Source organism: Zootoca vivipara, chromosome 15, assembly GCF_963506605.1.
Source record: "Zootoca vivipara chromosome 15, rZooViv1.1, whole genome shotgun sequence".
Taxonomy (NCBI): domain Eukaryota; kingdom Metazoa; phylum Chordata; class Lepidosauria; order Squamata; family Lacertidae; genus Zootoca; species Zootoca vivipara.
In genome coordinates this window covers 2748516-2769815 of record NC_083290.1, presented here as the reverse complement: position 1 = coordinate 2769815, position 21300 = coordinate 2748516, and the positions used below count along the sequence as shown (strand labels likewise).

The following is a 21300-nucleotide window of genomic DNA, read 5'->3' as shown; positions in this document are numbered from 1 at the left end:
GCGAGCTCATCTGCCCCGCTCTCTGGCCCATAGGAGCACCAGGTAGACGATAGGAGGAAGCGGCCGAGCGGCAGTGGTTCTACCAATCAAACACCGCGCCTGGTTTACCTCAGCGGCGTTTGATTGGCAGAGACGCCTCCACGCCGTGCTGAGGTGAAGCAGGTGCAGCGTTTGATCGGTAGAGCCACCACTGCTCGGCCTCTTCCTCCCGTCGCCATCGCCGGAAGTCTCGGCTTTGTGGTGGGTTCCAGCCTTGTGGCGCAGAGCTGATCCAGCTCAGGAGCCTCAGTTTGCCGACCCCTAGCATAATCTTTCATTACAACCTGGAATGGATAGGGTGTGTCTTGAGAGCATCACCAAGAAAGACCCCCTGTGTTTGTGATGTTTCTTAAGTTTGGGCCCCCAGCTCTTGTTGGACTACAACTCCCATCACCCCTAGCTAGCAGGGCCAGCGGTCAAGGATGATGGGAGTTGTAGTCCAACAACAGCTGGGGACTCTAGGTTGAGAAACACACTGTGGGTGGGTGGGGAGATAAGGGTTCACCCCGCCGGCCAGTTGTATGGTTAGAAAGCTTGCAAGCGAGGTATAGTAAAATTGCATCTTATGTGGGGGTCATGCTTTGCCAGTGATGCATGTACGCAACAGTGCATGTATTCAAACTGTCCCTGTGTGAGCCAGCAGGCTAGAGCCCCACAAGATTGCACAAGAGCATCCCAGAATCGGTCTGCCACGAGGGCCTTGCCCCCCCGCAAAACAAGGCAGAGAGCTTAAAACCTGCTGCAAAAAGAGCCTTTAAGCTCCCCACCCAGTGCCGGATTTGCGTAGAAGCTAAATAAGCTATAGCTTAGGGCCCCACTCTCTTGGGGGCCCCAAAAAAATTTAAAGGAAAAAAAAAGGGATTTACATTTCCAAAATATAGGAGAAAAATAAATAAAATAAAACCTACATACAGCAACAGTGTTTTGTGTTGTGTAGGCTCCTATGGTGTAAGTAATGGGCCCCGCCTGCTAGCCTGCTCCCTAAAACATTCTGCGTGGACTGGTTGCATGGCAACATGTGCAAATGGCTTTAGATACCTATTAGGTCCATAGTTCTAGTTACAGGTAGGTAGCCGTGTTGGTCTGAGTTGAAGCAAAATAAAAAAATTCCTTCAGTAGCACCTTAAAGACCAACTAAGTTTTTATGTGTATCTGAAGAAGTGTGCATGCACACGAAAGCTCATACCAAAATAAAAACTTAGTTGGTCTTTAAGGTGCTACTGAAGGAATTTTTTTATTAGGTCCATAAATTACTATATATATATATATATATATATATATATATATATATATATATATATGAAGGGACGCAGGTGGCGCTGTGGGTTAAACCACAGAACCTAGGGCTTGCTGATCAGAAGGTCGGCGGTTCGAATCCCTGCGACGGGGTGAGCTCCCGTTGCTCAGTCCCAGCTCCTGCCAACCTAGCAGTTCAAAAGCACGTAAAAGTGCAAGTAGATAAATAGGAACCGCTACAGCGGGAAGGTAAACGGCGTTTCCGTGTGCTGCTCTGGTTCGCCAGAAGTGGCTTTGTCATGCTTGCCACATGACCTGGAAGCTATACGCCGGCTCCCTCGGCCTATAGAGTGAGATGAGCGCCGCAACCCCAGAGTCGGTCACGACTGGACCTAATGGTCAGGGGTCCCTTTACCTTTATATAGCATATATGTAACGCAAGAAACAGCGGCAATTTGTTGATGACAAATGACAGCTGGACATATAAAGGGCCCCATTACCTTCAGTGTCTTAGGGCCTCGTCAAACCTCAATCCGGCCCTGTCCCCACCTTCTTGCATTTAACTCACGGAATTTCAACCAACTGGCCGTCAACCACATCTGGTTGAAACCAAACAAAATTACACACGCGTGAGATGTGATCATACTGGAAGAGATGTTCGGCTGGAGATGTATAAACACTTGTGCATGCTTGATGTATATGTATTTTATTGTCTAAACCTGCTACTCTTGTAACGTGAAATGGCATGTGTCATTTGGGAGAGGAACGGCGTGGTTTTGCACCCGTCTTAAGTCCCCATCCATCTTTTTCAGGGTTAATCTGCCGTGCTCTTCCTCGGGGCAGCCCCCACTCGGAGCTGAAAGAGAGGACTGTGCTGTCGGGCTCTATAATGCAAGGTAGGTCCCCACATGGGCCTTGGGGTTGGGGAGGGGGGAGGCTAAAAGCTCCTCAACTCCAGCAATCCGGGTTCTGATCCAGCTATTTATTGAAAAACAAATCTCACATATTAACATGGTAGAGCATGAGACTCTGAATCTCAGGGTTGTGGGTTCGAGCCCCATGTTGGCCAAGAGATTCCTAGACTAGATGACCCTCGAGGTCCCTTCCAGTTCTATGATTCTGTGAATTGCGAGTCTTTCTATGATAATAAATATGATGATGCTTATTAAATGTATTACAGACAAGACTAAGGAAGTATTCCAGCAATTCAAAGAAAGAGCACTAATTGAGCCTGGTCAGGTATAAAGACAGTAGACAAAATATTTATATTTATATTTATATTTATATATATACATACACCCTGTGACGTAGATAGATTGAGATATAATTAAAATAAATTTGTACAAAAAAGGCAATATGACAGTATACCTAGATGGTAAATAAACAGTGGATTGTAAATAAAGATAGTAAATAAAGTGGATCAGAAACTTGTATTAATCAATGGCTAGTTTTACTGCTAAATCAACATCCAAGCTAAATACTGTGAAGTATCTTTCGCAAAGGCCATGGCATACTGGTAAATACATTTCGGCCCCTTTCATTTAGCCTCCCCCCCCAAAGTAGCCAAGAGGCTTCAGAATTCCGCGCATTTCCCCATAGCAGCCAGGTGTCTCTCCCAAGGCTCAGAAGGGCAGATGTCAGAACAGCTGAGCCAACCTCGCATCATATAGCACAGGCACCCCCAAACTTCGGCCCTCCAGATGTTTTGGACTACAATTCCCATCTTCCCTGACCACTGGTCCTGTTAGCTAGGGATCATGGGAGTTGTAGGCCAAAACATCTGGAGGGCCACAGTTTGGAGATGCCTGATATAGCACCTTGCAAGCCCAAGGCCAGGCAGCTGATTCAGTTGCAAGAAGTGACATTAAACACTTAAAAGACAAACAACCCATGCTTAACACTGTCCACTTAATACTTTCATTAAAAATGGATTGGCGCTGCGGTAGAAGGGGAGGGAGGGAGGGAGAACACTCTCCCACTCCCAACTGGAAAGAGATCTTTCTGGAGGGACGGAGCAGTCAAGGGGCATTTGCGGGAGCAAAACAGCATTTTAACTTGCCAACGTCCAGCTGTTGGGTTGTGTGAGCTCTTCTGAAGCTTCCGTCCCTTTCTCTGCTTCCCCCCACAAAAGGCACCCCGAGGGCCGCGGCCGAGGGCTACGAGGAAGGCCTCAAGTACCCGAAGATCAAGAGGGAGTCCCCTGCCCTGCGGAGCTTCGAAGGCGCCATCACCAAGGGGAAGCCCTACGACGGGGTCACCACCATCAAGGAGATGGGGCGCTCCATCCACGAGATCCCCAGGCAGGACCTGCTGAGCCAAGAGAGCCGCAAGACCCCCGAGATCGTCCAGGGCTCCCGGCCGATGATCGACGGCTCCATATCTCAGGTAGGCAGGTTCCGGACAGGTGTCAGAACAGCTGGGAGGGTCCACTCTGAAAAAGAAAGGAAAAGGGCAAGCCGGGGGCCGGCCCGAGACACTGAAGAACTACAACTTCCATCAGCCCCGGCAGGCACAGGGTAGTGAGAGTTGTAGTTCAGCAAGATCCGGTGTGGCAAAGCTTCCTTGTGCCTGGTTTAGATAATTATTTGATTACTTTCCCTAAACGGCCCAGTGTCTCTACTCCCATCATTCAGCCCAGACCCTGAGGTCCAGCGCCAAGGGCCTTCTGGCGGTTCCCTTCCTGCGAGAAGTGAGGCAGAGGGCCTTCTCGGTAGTGGCGCCCGCCCTGTGGAACGTCCTCCCATCAAATGTCAAGGAAATAAACAACTATCTGACTTTTGGAAAATATCTGAAGGCAGCCCTGTTTAGGGAAGTTTTTAATGTCTGATGTTTTATCGTGTTTTTAATATCCTGTTGGAAGCCGCCCAGAGTGTCCAGGGAGGCCCAGCCAGATGGGCGGGGTATAAGTAATATATTATTATTATTATTATTATTATTATTATTATTATTATTATTATTATTATTATTTGTGGCATTGTTCCCCAGAGGCTCCTGAAGGACAAGCCATTACATCTGGCATGTATAATGGCTCTCCTACAGGATAATCTGGGAATAGAAATTCATGGTAAGACTTCCATTATGTATTTATTTATTTCAGAAAGTTTAGGCACCGCCTTATTGTAAAAACAAAAAACAAACCCTCAAAGCGGTGTACAAAAAAAAGATGACGCAATAAAATTAGCAATAAGAAAAATTAGCAATGGTAATGTAAAACTGTCAAAAAATTAAAGTAACAAGAGACTAAAATCAGATCAAAATTTCCTGTCTGAGTAGGTGTCAATTTTTTGTTTGTTTAGACAAGCCTACCCAAGCATCTGGGTAGGCTTGTCTACACAAACAAAAAATTCGACTGGCTCCAGAAAGGGGGCAGTGAAGGTGCCTGCTTGATATCAAGAGGCAGGGAGTTCCAAAGTGTAGGTGCTGCCACAATATAAGGTGTTCTTGCAGGTGCAGAATCATCAGCATCAGCATCATCAAATGTATTACCCGCATTTCACCAGCAGTTCCGACAGGTTGCGTCCATTTAAAATTCAGTATTAACACACATCCCAGGTGTCAAAGGCCATTTGCCCAAAGCTGTGTAGTAACAGTTCCGCTAGCTAGTTGTCAAACTACTAGCAGTTAATAATCTTATTTTGGTTGTTTCTGTTGGGATTTATAAACCACATAGGATTTCAGTTGGAAAATACGACGGGTTAGATGAGTTACCTAAATAAAACCACAGTCCTACGAAGGGATACAAACCTGTCCGAAAAGGTGGCCTGTTTCGCCTTTAACGGAGAAAAGCTTGCGGGGATGACAGTTAAAACTGGGGCAGATTTTTGTTTGACAGACTGACTACCTTAGTTTTAATAATTACTTTAACTGGGGTGTGTGTGTGTATTTTATCTTGTTTTGTGTATCTCGCTTCGTAATGGCAACAGAAAGAAAGAAACACTAAAAGACCCGTGTGGAAAAGAATTGGAGTGGGGGGAAAACATGTGCGTCTGTGGGGTTTCTGAGGCGACTTCCCATAGCTGTGGACCCATAGAGGCCTAGCTGACGCTGTGGCCCTCCGTCCTCTTCCCTCCTGCAGGGGACGCCCATCAAATACGAGAGCGGCTCCGGCCAGTCGGCCATCAAGCACAACGTCAAGTCCTTGATCACCGGCCCGAGCAAACTCCCTCGCGGGATGCCTCCGCTGGAGCTGGTGACGGAGACCGTGAAGGCGGCCGAGCGAGGGAAGTACGAGGAGGCCAAGTCCTCCGGGGAGGTCCGCCAGCGCCACACGGTGGTCAGCTCCGGGACCTCGGTCCTCCGCTCGACCCTCCACGAGGCCCCCAAGTCACAAGTGAGCCCCGGGATCTACGAGGATGCCAACGCGAGGAGGACGCCTGTGAGCTACCAGAGCATGTCCAGGAGTTCTCCCATGATGAACAGGGGGTCGGAAGGTGAGTTTCCCTCGGGGAGCCCTCGGCCCAAGGGCAGGTGGGAGTTGAAGCCTGAACTGTAGCCAGGGATGGGGGGAGCAACTGACCATTAGGACACTCTCCAGCCAATGGAACGCACTGGCCGATAGTCAAAGGTCACACAGCTGCTTCTGCAGGTCTGGGTACCTGAGCCCACCAATCTAGGGTCTAGCCCAGGCATAGGCAAACTCGGCCCTCCAGATATTTTGGGACTACAACTCCCATGATCCCTAGCTAACAGGACCAGTGGTCAGGGATGATGGGAATTGTAGTCCCAAAACATCTGGAGGGCCGAGTTTGCCTATGCCTGGTCTAGGCAGCTATTCCCAGGCTCCTGCTCTATGGACTACTCTCCCTCCACAAGTTTATGTGCCTTCCCACCGTTTTTCTGCATCCAACCGTCCTTGACAATTACCCACCATGAATTCATCTCCTCCTCTTTTAAAGTCATCCAACTTGGTGGCCAGTGGCTACTGCTCATGGTAGAACATCTGCTCTGCATGCCAAAGGTCTCGGGTTCATTTCTCAGCCGGGCGAGAGCCTTGTTTGAAACCCTGGAGAGCCTCTGCTGCCGGTCAGTGTGGGCAGTCCTGAGCTGAATGGCCCAGTGATCTGACTCTATATAAGGCAACTTCCGGTGCTCCTATTTAAGCCAGCCCTTCATTTGGAGCTCACTTTATTTTTAGGGGAAGAGCTGCAGCTGCCAGCCAGTGTAGAGAGCACTTAAGTCAGGTGGGGCGACTGCAGTCCGACTCTGTGCAAAGCGCTCGCACACGTGTTCCTTAAGTCTAAAATGCCTACGTTTTGAAACATTTCGTTCTCAGCACTGTTCCTAACTTTGGCTTCTCATTTGCACCCGGCACCTCTTCAGGGAAGTCCTCCAACCACGAGAGGAAATCCACCCTGACGCCAACGCAGAGGGAGAGCATCCCGGCAAAATCGCCCGTCCCCGGGGTGGATCCCGTCGTAACTCACAGCCCCTTCGACCCCCACCACCGAGGGGCTACTCCGGAGGTCTACAGGAGCCACCTCCCATCACACTTGGATCCAGCCATGCAGTTCCACAGGGCGCTGGATCCCAGTACGTCCGATCCTTCTTGAGCTACTTATTGGTTTCATTTTTCTGTATTGGTTTTATCCACCTAGTTTTTATTCCACGTCCATCTCTTGCGTCTGCTTTGCTTTCTTGTCCTTTAAGTCAATGGTTCAGGAGCTTTGCCTTCAGGTCAAAGGCCAGGTCCCAACCTTGCCCACCCTCCCCAACCCCTTTTGACAGGTGGGTAGGGCCACAGTCACCTGACATCGAGTGACACCATTGATTCAGATTTGAAGCTGGCAGCTCAGTGCTGTGGATGGACAGATCCTGCCTTTTTCCTCCAGGAAGTGGTGCAGATGGTTCCCTCTGCCCCCACCCCACCCCCCCGGGCTCAGCTCCCCCAGCTAATGATTATCTTCACAACAACCCTGTGAGGCAGGTTAGGCTGGTCGATGGCAACCAGCCCGCGTGAATTTGCTGGCAGAGTTGGGACCTGAACCTGCGGGGCCCTACAATACAGACTCAAACCTTCCCTTTTTAAAAACTATCCCTTTCTCCCTCTCTGCCCGCCCAGCCGCTGCCTACATGTTCCAGAGGCAACTTTCGCCCACCCCAGGCTACCCGAGCCAGTACCAGCTCTATGCCATGGAGAACACGCGGCAGACCATTCTCAATGACTACATCACCTCCCAGCAGATGCAAGTCAACCTGCGGCCCGACCTGACCAGGGGGCTCTCTCCCCGGGAGCAGACCTTGGCCCTCCCCTACGCGGGAGCCAGAGGTGAGCCTGCTTCCTGACAGTAAGAGCTGTTCGGCAGTGGAATTTGCTGCCAAGGAGTGTGGTGGAGTCTCCTTATTTGGAGGTCTTTAAGCAGAAGCTTGACAGGCATATGTCAAGAATGCTTTGATGGTGTTTCCTGCTTGGCAGGGGGTTGGACTGGATGGCCCTTGTGGTCTCTTCCAACTCTATGATTCTATGCTTCCTCTCACACACCTCACCCCTTTCCCAACCTGCAACTTTCAACGCCTCTAGGTTTAGAGCCTAGGGTTGGTTGGTTGGTTTGTTTTAAGCAGGTTGAGGGGTCCAGTATCAGTGGAGATGTGGTGGCAAATGGGTTCGGTGCCCCCATTCTTTAAAAAGAGAGGCTTTAAAGCAGGGGGGGTTGGGGGGCTCCGGCCTTCGGGCCAAATCCGGCTCGCCATTTGACCTCTGTGAGGCTGTTTGGGGCAAGCCACACCCGCCTGCCCTACACCTCGGGTTCCGTATTATGTCAGGGGCAAGAGGGGGAGTGGTTTAACGGCCAGCCCCTCCCCACAGGGAACTCTGGGAATTGTAGCTCTGCGAGGGGGGGAATCGGGATCTCCTAGCAACTCTTGGCACCCTTAATAAACCATGGCTCCCAGAATTCTTGGGGGGGGGGTGCCATGACTGTTTAACGTGGTATCGTGGTTAGAGTCCTTGGTCTACGGTGTAGTTGCAGCAGCGGCAGCCCCACCCTACAAATAAATGTGGTTTTTTTAAAATGAACAAATGGGTCCCCAAAATGCATATTTGGGTTAAAGGTGGGTCCCCCGTCCGAAATGGCTCAAGGACTGCTGGCCTGAGTGATCTTGTGCATATCTCCATTATGTTCCCCCCCCCCTTGTTTAATTAGGGATCATTGACTTGAACAACATGGCACCCACCATCTTGGTGCCCCACCCAGGAGGGCCCAGCACCCCTCCGATGGACAGGATCACCTACATCCCTGGGACTCAGCTAGCGTTCCCCACCAGGCCTTACAACCCTCCTTCCATGTCTCCAGGTGAGAGCTGCCTCCCCGCTAGTTGGGGAGAGCAGGGGGCACGCCCCCCTCCCCCAAAACAACAGTGGGCCGCTGACCCTTCCGCCCTGGTGGGGAAGGAAACCCATGGCCTCTGTCGCCCTTTGGCCACTACCACCACCACCCCGGAGTTCCAGGCAGGCTGTTGCCACACCCAGTGTCATCAGTCAGCTTCTCAATCTTATTTTTTTTTGGGGGGGGGGGTATGCAAAACCTAGTGGCAGCACCCACCTTTGATGTCTTCTGTGCCAGTGCCCACCCCCACTCCCTGCTTTGGTGGATGTTTCCAGGCCATCCACCCCCTTCCCACAATGCCTTAAGGGCCACCAACCAGCTGTGAAGTTAACGGCGTGATTACACTTAACATGCAAGGTTTGGTTTTTTTTTAGCTTGTCACACAACAACAACAACAACAACAACAATTTTTTATTTATACCCTGCCCATCTGGCTGGGTTTCCCCAGCCACTCTGGGCGGCTTCCAACAGAAAAATAAAACGCAATAATTTCTTAAACATTAAAAGCCTCCCTGAACAGGACTGCCTTCAGATGTCTCCTAAAAGTCTGGTAGTTGTTTTCCTCTTTGACATCTGTTGGGAGGGCGTTCCACAGGGCAGGCGCCACCACCGAGAAGGCCCTCTGCCTAGTTCCCTGCAACTTGGCTTCTCGCAAACGAGGGAACCGCCAGAAGGCCCTCGGTGCTGGACCTCAGTGTCACAACACTTTACTATTACAGTGGAGCCTCGGTTTTCGAACATAATCCATTCCAGAAGACCGTTCGACTTCCGAAATGTTCAAAAACCAAGGATCGATGGGCTGGCTGCAAAGCCAATGGGGGGGAAATGAAAAACGCACCCCGGAAGCCGTTCGACTTCTGAGGCACGTTCGGAAACAGAAGCAATGACTTCCGGGTTTTTGGCGTTTGGGTTCCGAATCGTTTGGCTTCCAAGACGCTCGAAAACCAAGGTTTCACTGCATTTACTTATTTCATACAATGTATATGCTGCTTTGTTGTTTTCTAAAGCAAGCCTCAAAGCGGTTTATATTAACAGGATTGTTGGGGGCACAGCTTTTAACTCTCTCCTGCTGCAGAGAGTCTGACAAAAATCCCTCTGAGATTCCTGCATTGCAAGGGGCTGGATGAGTTGGCCCTTAGGGTCATTCTTATTCTTATGGGAGCTTCAAACCAGGAGTGTCTGGTTTCCACTGACTTCCACCAGCTTTTACCAGATGGCATCCCCCCCCCTGCCCTGTTAGGCTTTTTCAAGCAGTAGGAACATGAAGGGCAGGGGGAACCCTAGATGTCAGGAGGACTTGAGAATTTCCTGCGGACTCTGGCACCCTCTCCAAACTACAATTCCCAGGATTCCTTGTGGGGAGCCATGACGGCAACGAAACCCCTGTGAGCTGCGTCTTGTCGCCTGGCCTTGTTACGCAAATGGACCCTCTTGTCTTTTTTCCCCACCCACCCCGCAAAACCCACGTTTCTCCTTTCTCCTCCTCACCAGGGCACCCTTCGCACCTGGCAGCCTCCGCCGCGGCCAACGCTGAGAGGGAGAGGGAGCGCGAGAGGGAAAAGGAGCGGGAACGGGAGCGCGAGAGAGAGAGGGAGCGCGAGAGAGAGAGGGAGCGCGAGAGGGAGAGGGAGCGGATAGCTGTCGTTCCCAGCGAGCTCTACCTGCGCCCAGGTGAGTGCCCAGAACCCCTTGTCCTCAGTCTAAAGCAATTGTGTGTGTGTGTGTGTGTGTGTGTGTGTGTGTGTGTGTGTGTGTTTTATCTTTAATTTGCTAGTGGGAGGGAGTTCCTCTGTCACTAGGAGGCAGGTGGTTTAAAGAAAGCTTTAGCTAGGGTAAAAGTGTATATTGGGAAATGATATATAATGAATTGAGGGGGGAAAGTTTTAAAATACCTTTCCCAAAAAACACACCAGAGTCCTCTTTGTTGGGGATAATTCAGAGGGAAATGCCCAGGTGTCAAAAAAGACTATTTATGTATGCTACTACAGCGGCCCATGTTTTGTTAGCCCAAAAATGGAAAACGAGCGAGGTGCCAACCAAAGAAGAATGGCAACTTAAACTGATGGAACATGCGCAGCTTGCAGATTTAATATACAGTGGTACCTCGGTTTATGAACACAATTGGTTCCGGAAGTCTGTTCATAAACTGAAGCGTTCATAAACTGAAGCGAACTTTCCCATTGAAAGTAATGGAAAGTGAATTAATCCGTTCCAGATGGGTCCGCGGCGTTCGTAAACTGAAAATTTGTAAACCGAGGTGTTCATAAACCGAGGTTCCACTGTATAGAATGAGAGAACAAGAAGAATGTCCGTTTAAAGAGGACTGGAAAATGTTTCCTGAATATATGGGTGAAAATTGTGCGCATTTAAAAACGCTGGTAGCGTTAAGATAAACCCAACAGTGTAAATAAGTTTTGATGGATGTAGCAATGGATTGCTGAATCGTTTAGTTCATGTAAAATATGCAGGGGTGTATAGTATGCAAAAATGAACCACGGAAAGACGTTGTTTAAAGGTTGTTTAAACGAATATTTTGAAATGTAACTTAGAAATTGTAATTATATAGTTTTAGCTGGGGGGGGGGTGGAGGTGATTTGTCGCCCCATGGCTGGCGTTACACCCCAGGAGAAGACCTGGGGACTGGGAATTTGATCCTGCTAACGTGATCCTTGGCTAATTTCCCAGAGTAGTTTAATGGTCAATCCCTCTTCGCAGGTAACTCTGGGAATTGTCCTAGTGACTCTCAGCACCCTTAGCAAATGACGACTCCCAGTTTTCCCCTCCCAGAGCTGTAACTCGCAGAGTTTCCTATTGACTCTTAAACCACTTTGGGAATTGTAGCTCTGGGAGGGGGCCTCCTAACAGTTCTAGGCAACCCTGACCAAACTACAGTGGCCGCTTGGTTCTCAAACTTAATCCGTTCCGGAAGTCCGTTCCAAAACCAAGGTGCGTTCTGCCATATAAAGTAGTGCAAAACAGATTAATCCATTCCAGACTTTTAAAAACAACCTCTAAACAGCAATTTAACATGAATTTTACTGTCCAACGAGACCATGGATCCTTAAAATGAAAGAAATAATCAATATGCTGTACTATAAAATGAATAAAGACAGCATTGTAGATGATAAAAATTAAAATTATTATTTTTTCTTACCTGCACTGATGGTAGTCATTGTTTGGATGGGGGGCTTTTATCCATTTCCGCAGTCACACAATCAGTCAATCAGTAGCTGAACTGGGTTCCACACAGTCACAAAAACAAGTTAACAAAAAAGCCTCAAAAACAAAAGCACAAAATAAATAGCAAAAACAAAAGCGCCAAACTTAATCCCTTCCAGAAGTCTGCTCGACTTCCGAAACATTCAAAAACCAAGGCGCAGCTTCTGATTGGTACGGACGCCCTGGAAACAATAGCCGGCAGTCGCATCAGACGTTCGGCTTCTGAAAAACGTTCGGAAACCAGAACACACACTTCCGGGTTTGTGACGTTTGGGAACCAAGGCGTTTGAGTACCAAGGTACCACTGTACAGCTCCCAGAATCCTTTGGGAGAAGCCACAAAAGTGGTACCGCAGTACTTCAAAGTACAGTGTGGATGTGGCCCTAGAAGCAGGGGCTAAGACTTCTGGGACCAACGTAAAACTCTTGAAACCTCCTGGTTCTTTTCCGCTGCCGCCTGGTGGGGTGTTGCTTCATTCCTAATTTTTATTATATTCTCCAGGAGCTGAGCAGCCAGGAAGGCCAGGAAGCCACGGCTACGTCCGCTCGCCGTCCCCGTCAGTCCGCAGCCAGGAGAGCGTCATGCAGCAGCGGCCGAGCATCTTCCAGGGATCGAACGGGACTAGTGTCATCACCCCGCTGGACCCCTCCGCGCAGCTGCGCATCATGTACGCTTGTTTTAATTCTTTTGTGCAGCCGGGATCCTGTGGTTTAAGCAAAGTTGCATCAGGCTCTCCTGAGGCGGGACAGTTGCTCAGTGCAAACTCAGACTTCTCTTAAAGCAGTTTCCCAAAGTTGGCCCTCCAGCTGTTTTTGGATTACAGCTCCCACCATCCCTAGCTAGCAGGACCAGTGGTCAAGGATGATGGGAATTGTAGTCCAAAAAGCAGCTGGGGACCCAAGTTTGGGAAACACTGTCTTAAAACGATACATCTGTTCTCAAAGTCCAAGTTGCTCAATGCTTGTTTTAAAAAAAGTGTGTTAATTCCTTATGGCTGATATAGCTTGGAGACGGGGTTATTGTAAGGAACGGCTTAAGGAGAAGACCAACAACCTTTCAAATCTTTCAAAAGGCTGCCAGGAGAGAGACTGAGGGAACCTGTTCCCTGTCCCTCAAAATTGGAGGGGGATAAGATTCTGGCAAAACGTTAGGAAAAGCTTTCTGATGGGAAGAGCTTTTTGGCGGTGGAACACCCAGCCTTAAGAAGATAGCAGACTCTCCTTCGCAGGAGATCTTTGAAGCAGAGGCTGGAGAGGAGACTTCTCCGGGGGGGGGGGCGGGGCAGTTGCAAGACTACCTTTGCTGAAGCAGGGGGTCAGGTTGGTTGGCCTCTATGGTCCCTTCCAACTCTGTGAGATGCATCCATCAGTAGTTGGGCTCAGAGTCAGCCCGCTGTCATGAATAGATACAGCTAAGTTGGTGGAACTTAGCTGGACGGAACCCCGTGAGTCTGTGCCAACCGTTGACGATAGCACTACCCTTGCCGTGTGACTCAAAATGTCCTAAGGTGTTACCGCCCTCTTTTTGTTCCGACCAACAGGCAGATCCCCCCCGGCACTCCCACCATCACCCAGGCCTTGCCCACCTCCCGCTACAACACGGCCGCCGACGCTCTGGCCGCCCTTGTGGATGCTGCCGCCTCCGCTCCCCAGATGGAGGTGGCCAAGTCCAAAGAGGGCGGCAAGCACGACGGGGGCCGCATTGAGGAGAACCCGGGGCGCAGGTCGGCAGTCGTGAGCGAGCAGCAGCAGCAGCAGCAGATGGAGCAGAAGGCGATGGAGGCGGAGAAGAGGGGGCCCCCAGGCCTGTACCCCTCGTCCTCGTCGAGCTACTCCTCGTCGGGGAAGTCCCAGCCCTCCTCGTCCATCTACTCGGACGCCGGGAAGGACAAGGGCCCCCCTTCCATATCCAAGTACGAGGAGGAGCTCCGGACACGTGGCAAGACCACCATCACGGCGGCCAACTTCATCGACGTGATCATCACACGACAGATTGCCTCCGACAAGGACGCCCGCGATCGCGGCTCCCAGAGCTCAGATTCCTCCAGCAGCCGTATGTCTTCGTAGTTTTCCTTTGGCCTCCTTAGCCTGGCTACAGGTTTGGCCCTTTAGGCGCAACACAGTGGTTCTCTAACTTTTATGGCCCACATAAAACTTTTATGACCCATCCCCAACTCCCCCTATTATTAAAAGTATTATTAAAGTATTATTCAGGATAGCAGTTTCCCTTTTGGACTACTCCAATGCGCTCTACGTGGGGCTACCTTTGAAGGTGGCTTGGAAACTACAACTAATCCAGAACGCAGCTGCTAGGCTGGTGCCTGGGAGCGGCCACCAGGACCATATAACACTGGTCCTAAAGGATTTATGTTGGCTCCCAGTACGTTTCCGAGCACATTTCAAAGTGTTGGTGTTGACCTTTAAAGCCCTAAACGGCCTCAGCCCAGTATCCCTGAAGGAGCGTCTCCACCCCCATCGTTCTGCCCGGACACTGAGGTCCAGCTCCGAGGGCCTTCCGGTGGTTCCCTCGCTGTGAGAAGCGAGATTACTGGGAACCAGGCAGAGGGCCTTCTCAGCAGTGGCGCCCACCCTGTGGAATGCCCTGCCATCAGATGTTAAACAAAACTGTCCCGAAAGGGGTTCAGCAAAATGTATGTTGTAAACCCCTTTGAGAAGAAAGGCTTTCAAACATGGATGGATGAAAAGGTTATGGATGGATGAAAAGGTTAATCTGGGATCCCCCAAGCTGTTTTGGGGTTGGGGGGCTGAGGACACTTATGGAAATCTAAGGGGCGGTCTAAAGCACCCCAAAATACCCATTTCACAGAATTAAAACAAGTGGGTGCTCAACTCCTCTGTCAACAACAGACAAAACACCTGCACACATAACCTAAAACACAGGCAGAAAACGGGACTCCCCTCTAAAATATTTAAAATGGGGAAGGGGCCTATAGTGTCTTCCCCCAAAGGCAGGATACCCACCTGCATTCCTATTCATACGGGTTTTCCTGGGAAGCAAAGTCAGCCATCTCTCATCCAAAGTGTGAATCACACTTCTACACCAGCAGACCTAATACTACGGTACCAGAAGCAGGTCAGGGCTGGGCCTTATAAATGACCTCTGTCTCTCACTCTTCCTCGATCCATGTAGTTTCCTCCTCCCACCGCTACGAGCCCCCCCGAGATGCCATCGAGGTGATCAGCCCTGCAAACTCGCCGGTCCCTCCCCAGGAAAAGCTGCTGCCTTATCAACAGGAAGCCCCCAAAATGAGCCAGGCAGAACGTAAGTTCATAGAATCATAGAATCCTAGAGTTGGAAGAGACCACAAGGGCCATCCAGTCCAACCCCCTGCCAAGCAGGATACACCATCAAAGCATTCTTGACACATGCCTGTCAAGCCTTTGTCAAGTTCTCACCACCAAACCCCCCCCCCACCAGCATGTGCACGCTGCGCAGGATTGGGGCAGCCTGTTGACTCGCATCTTTGTGCAGGAAGAGGGAACCATTTTTTTTATTCATTTATTCAGAGTCGTGTGGGTCACAACAACAAATGACAAATCTTAAAACCGAGTAAGAGATGCAGGCCAAAATGCATACAAATGTATGGGCAGAACAAGCTTGCAAGTAATTTGCAACCAAGAGTTGCATATCTCTTTTTGCAGTGCGGAAAGAGAATCTTGCAACCCTGTAGCTGAAGCGTTTCTTATCAAGTCCCACCGAGTGCCATAGGGACGTTCTGCTGATTTTATGAGTGATCTTTTCTGAGTGCAAATGAGTTCCTCTCCCGGTTACCTAAGTCAGGGCTGAGGGGATGTGGAGGCTCCCCACCTTCTTGCGTTGTGAATCCCTTCTTCTTTTCTAACTAGGAGACTGCAATCGTCAGTATGAGGGGTCGATCCACTCTTACAGGCAGCAGCAAGATTCTCCATCGCCACAGCAGCAGCAACAGCAACAGCAGCCTCCTCCTCCTCCGCCACCTGCGCAGGGCGAAGGGATGGGGCCCGTGCCACGAACACACCGCCTGATCACCCTGGCTGATCACATCTGTGTAGGTTTGCGTACTTGAGCACCTCTTTGGGAAACTTCCCTGACGTTTTCACCTGAGGTTTACCCCCAGATTCTCACCGCTGCTTATAGGAACTCGCATAGTTGCCTAGATACTTGTATTGTCTAATGTGGTCCATTTCTTGTTCCAATTCATCAAATTTGTACAGCGCTTGATTGAAAAAACAAACCTTCAAAGAGGTGGTACAATAAAGGAGAAAACAAAATGATCAATAAGGGAAAACTGGCAATTCAAGACTTTCGAAAAGTAACAACCGACTAAAATTAAAATGCACATCAGCTTTCTAAGCATCTGGATAGGCTCATCTAAGCAAAAGAAATTCGGCAGGAGCCAGAATGAGTATAGTGGCAGCAGCTGCATAATTTCAATAGTCCAAAACAAAACAAGCAGCACGCAAAGGCACCAGATTCAATCAAGTTTCAATCAAGTATTATTAATCCAAAGAGAAAACAATAAGAGAACCATATACAAGTGCTGACACAGGAGCCAAAATCAAACGTTAAACAGATAGCATGTACAAATTAAAGGCAAACCAGTCTTTATAGTCTTTGAGGCTATATAGCGGTCAGCAAAGTGGCAGCAGGTCGAGCGAGGTGTCAATGGTAGTAGACAGGCTGCCGGCGTTTTTTTGCCTGTTTCGCCCATATGACGGGCTTCTTCAGTAGTTTCTCCTTGTGCTTTTATGTTTAGTGCATTCAAATTTGTATGAAACCACTTATCTTGGCTTAGGCCACAATGCTCAGGTTTTTTTTCAAAAGGTTCTCTCATTTACATATTCAATTTCTTGTATTCAAAGCCTATTGGCTTAGTCAATACATGCTCAAACCAAAAATACTTTGAATACAAGAAATTGAATATGTAAATGAGAGAACCTTTTGGAAAAAAACCTGAGCATTGTGGCCTAAGCCAAGATAAGTGGTTTCATACAAATTTGAATGCACTAAACATAAAAGCACAAGGAGAAACTACTGAAGAAGCCCGTCATATGGGCGAAACAGGCAAAAAAATGCCGGCAGCCTGTCTACTACCATTGACACCTCGCTCGACCTGCTGCCACTTTGCTGACCGCTGTTGTTGTTGTTGTTGTTGTTTAGTCGTTTAGTCGTGTCCGACTCTTCGTGACCCCATGGACCATAGCACGCCAGGCACTCCTGTCTTGCACTGCCTCCCGTAGTTTGGTCAAACTCATGTTCGTAGCTTCGAGAACTGGCCGCTATATAGCCTCAAAGACTATAAAGACTGGTTTGCCTGACCGCTATATAGCCTCAAAGACTATAAAGACTGGTTTGCCTTTAATTTGTACATGCTATCTGTTTAACGTTTGATTTTGGCTCCTGTGTCAGCACTTGTATATGGTTCTCTTATTGTTTTCTCTTTGGATTAATAATACTTGATTGAAACTTGATTGAATCTGGTGCCTTTGCGTGCTGCTTGTTTTGTTTTGGACTTTTGAAGAAATTGGCAGCATTAGCCCATTATCTGTTTTTGCATAATTTCAATAGGCAGGAAGTTCCAAAGTGTAGGCGCTAAATGGGCCCAGTGGTCCGACTCGGTATAAGGTGGCTTCCTGCTTTAAATCAGCTTTTTATTAGAGACCCATGAGGACTAGAAGATTGGTTTAGTTTCACGGGAAGGGCTGGAGCACACACTTTGCATGCAGAGGGTCCCAGGTTTGATCCCCAGCACCTCTGGGTAGGACTCGGAAAGCCTCCCTTCCTGAAATGCGGGAGAGCTTCTCCCAGGACGAATGCTGAGCTAGGTGGACCATCAAGTCCGTTTCCTAAGCAACTGGTGGTCATCATCAGGGCAGGAACTGAGTTGGTTTGTGGGACGTAATTGAGAAGGGTGGGCATGCGTCGCTCCAGCACTCTGGATCCTAGGATCTTTTGCAAACCTGTGAGGTGTTTTTGGAGGTGAGACTAAAATAATAATAAATTGGGATTCTCTGCAAAATCCCTTATCCCCAAAGCCAAGTAAACACAGAGTCTACACTGGCTACTTGCTTTTTTTTGTAGGAAAGTTGGGCACCCTTCATCTTATAATTTCTAAAACACGCACACGCTGCTTTTACACAATTCACAACAAAAATATTTAAAGGTTTCTCCCCCTGACGGCAGTCTGCAAATCCATCCCACATGCTTCCTGCCTCAGGTGCTGGTTTAGTTTTGCAAGATGGTTGCTGTTCATTCCTTTTGTCTTTTCCGTTTCCCCCGCAGCAAATCATCACCCAGGATTTTGCCCGCAACCAAGCTTCTACCCAGCCATCCCTACAGACTCCCACTAGCACATTCCAGACCTCCGCCCCGACCTCCATCGCCACCACGAACCGGGCGAAGGCCTCAAACCGATACAGCCCTGAGGTGCAGATCCAGTCTGCGCCCCACCAGCGCCCCGGGTCGCGAGTTTCCCCCGAAAACCACTCGGAGAAAAGCAGGGGAAGGTAACGATTCATGCGACTTTGCACCTTTTTTGCTGTGTGGTCTAATGTTAGAAGGCTGCGCTGCGAGGCCTTCCTGAGAACAGAGGTGGAGGCTGCATATGATAGCTGGAGTTCTAAAGACCAACTACTGGTCTCTGCCGTTTAACATGCCCTGACTTACCAAGTTTCATATATTGTCGTGTATCACCTGGTGATCACTGGATGAAGGACAGCCTAGAAAAATAACTCATCCAAGTAAATAACCCATTAATGACAATAATAAATCGTACTAATGCTAAGTAATATTACTAATATTTGTTTGATAAATGATGAAAACATTTATTACATAAAAATTATATACTGCTTGATTGTAAAAAAAAAAAAACCTCCAAGCAGTTGTTAAAATGAAACAATTCTTTTAGTATTTCTAATGTCAACTGTTTCCCAACATTTGCTAGATCCTTAAAAGAACAGGTTGCTGGACCACATCGGAGAGCCAGGGTAGAGTTGTGGTTAAGAATGTCAGACTAAGACCCGGGAGGGAGGAGGCTCCTGGTCCCTGGGTTAATTCTCAGGCTAACCACCCTCACAGGATAAAATAAAGAGCGGAGAACTATGCTCTTTGGAAGAAATGTAGGGCATAAATATAATAATATGGTATGCCCCGCGGAGGACCTTACAGTCCACAAACAATAACATCTTGGAGGTCCCGGGCCTCAAGGAGGTTAGAGTGGCCTCGGCCAGGGTCAAGGCCTTTTCGGCTGTGGCCCCGGCCTGGTAGAACGCTCTGTCGCAAGAGACCAGGGCCCTACGGGATTTGACATCTTTCCGCAGGGCCTGCAAGACGGAGCTGTTCCACCAGGCCTTTGGTCGGGGCCCAGTCTGACCCCTCTCCTTTTACAAGACCCTGCATATAAATGGCCTCTCTAACTCGTCTCACCGGCTCATACAAATAGCTGAGCCTGGTGAGTACTTAACTCCTATAGTTATAATTTGTGGGTAACCATCTGATATTATTCTGATTTTAATTTGATTTTAAGCTGTATTTCAGTCGATTGCTGAATTTTATGTCTTAATGCATTATATATTCTTATGTTAGCTGCCCTGAGCCCGGTTCTGGCTGGGGAGGGTGGGATATAAATAAAATTTATTATTATTATTATTATTATTATTATTATTATTATTATTATTAGACGACATTATAATAATAGGCCGCCCTTTGGCCTAACTCAGTTGGGCTGTTCTTTATATTCTTACTAGTGTCGTTTAGCCCGTTAAATAACCGGGCGCTAGAACATATGTGAGCGCTGCGGGGAGTACCGGATCGAGGAGCCGGTCTGCAGAGTCAGCGCCCAGCAACGCCGTGCTGGATTGAGGAGGCGATGCTCCGTGCGGTGCTGCTGGGCGCTGAGTGCAGACCGGCTCCTCGATCCGGTGCTCCGCGCAGCGCTGATCAGCGCCGACCCGGCAGGCCGCCGGATCAAGGAAGCTGCCTGCCGGGTCGGCACCCAGCAGCGCTGCACGGAGCACCGGTCTGCAGTCAGCGCCCAGCAGCGCCGCATGGAGCATCGCCTCCTCAATCCAGCGCGGCGTTGCTGGGCGCTGACTCTGCAGACCGGCTCCTCGATCCGGTGCTCCCGGGACCTCTCCTTCCTGTCGGCGGCAGGGGGACAGGAACGAAGGAGGAGAAAGCAGCCCTTTCTCCTCCTTCCTTCCTCTCCCCCAGCCGCCGACAGGAAGGAGACATCCCGGGGTTTGGAGAAGTGTTTGCGCAGCGCTTCTCCGAACCCCGGGACCTGTCCTTGCTGGACGCACACACGTGCGCGCTCCCCCCCCCCGCTGCCGCCACCAACGCTCAGTCCGGCCGGGAGCAGTGGTTGGCGGCCGCAGGGAAACAGTAGGTGGGGGGTGGGGAGAGCGCATGTGTGTGTGCGTCCAGTCTCTGCGTCCAGTCCCCGTGTCCGTGGGGCACATGTGCAGTAGTGCGGACACAGGGACTGGACGCAGAGACACTTGCACTTTATTATATTGGATACCCTTCCTGACAAGACGGCAGCCCAAGCATTCTTTGCTGGAAGGTCTCCGAGAAAGGAAGTCCCCACAACCTCCCTCTGCAGTTTAACCTCAGCCTCCCTCCTCTAAAGTTTGGGGCAGAGAGACCAGGAGAGGATTTTTGCGTGTTTATAATTTGATCTGCTTTTGTACGTTTCTTGCCCCGCAACCTCTCTAGGCATGGAAAGTCCCCAGAGCGGAGCCACGTTTCCTCCGAGTCATACGAACCGATCTCGCCCCCCCAGGCCCCGGCTGCTCACGAGAAGCAAGACAGCCTCATGTTACTCTCCCAGCGATCCGAGCCTTCGGAACAGAGGTACACAAGCTGGGCATCACAGCAGTTTCTCATTCGTCTCTGTCTGTTAAGTTGCTCGCGTGAGATCGACATGGATTTTCACATAGCGAGTGTCAGGATAGCGGGACGCACGTGTATGCCTGCGGGTGTTGTGTTTTTAAGTATTGCCCGTTTTCTTTCTGCGTCTGTTCTCAACCCTTCATTCTCGGCAGGACGGACTCTCGTTCTCCGGGGAGCATGAGCTACCTGCCTTCGTTCTTCACCAAGCTGGAGAGCACCTCGCCAATGGTGATGTCTAAGAAGCAGGAGATCTTCCGCAAGCTGAACTCCTGCGGGGGAGGTGACAATGACATGGGTAACGAAAGACCTCCTTTCGCCTGCCTTTTCCTTTTCTCAGAAATAATTCCCCGACCACTGTGCGTTTCCTGAGTGCAGTCGAAGATATCCTCGTTTGGCCCTGATGAAATAGATTGATTCCTTCATTAATGCCTGCTAGGATTACTCCCAAAGCACTCTCCTGGGCAAGGGACTCCCTGTCTGTCTCTCTGTGCGAGTTGCTGTTTTGCCCTCACCTCCTCTCAATCGACCTTCAGCCTCATCTTTGCATTTGGAGGCATCTGGTCCATTTCATCCACTCTTCCTCAACCCTCTG

The 21300-nt window shown here is 49.6% G+C and overlaps 1 protein-coding gene across 4 annotated transcripts in view; it reads left to right on the top strand.

The window, feature by feature from the left end:
- NCOR1 (nuclear receptor corepressor 1) overlaps nucleotides 1–21300 on the top strand; it is a 101437-nt gene that overhangs the window by 72759 nt on the left and 7378 nt on the right. For 2 of the 4 annotated variants that reach the window (XM_060283060.1, XM_060283058.1), the window contains exons 31-44: nucleotides 2088–2171; nucleotides 3407–3660; nucleotides 5351–5705; nucleotides 6595–6804; nucleotides 7334–7540; nucleotides 8415–8564; nucleotides 10089–10268; nucleotides 12318–12483; nucleotides 13357–13868; nucleotides 14967–15098; nucleotides 15683–15864; nucleotides 18099–18322; nucleotides 20532–20669; nucleotides 20861–21003. In XM_060283060.1, the coding sequence (XP_060139043.1) occupies nucleotides 2088–2171; nucleotides 3407–3660; nucleotides 5351–5705; nucleotides 6595–6804; nucleotides 7334–7540; nucleotides 8415–8564; nucleotides 10089–10268; nucleotides 12318–12483; nucleotides 13357–13868; nucleotides 14967–15098; nucleotides 15683–15864; nucleotides 18099–18322; nucleotides 20532–20669; nucleotides 20861–21003 (2937 nt within the window). The remainder of the gene's footprint in view (nucleotides 1–2087; nucleotides 2172–3406; nucleotides 3661–5350; nucleotides 5706–6594; nucleotides 6805–7333; nucleotides 7541–8414; nucleotides 8565–10088; nucleotides 10269–12317; nucleotides 12484–13356; nucleotides 13869–14966; nucleotides 15099–15682; nucleotides 15865–18098; nucleotides 18323–20531; nucleotides 20670–20860; nucleotides 21004–21300) is intronic. The other 2 variants (XM_060283059.1, XM_060283061.1) reach the window with 2 other exon arrangements.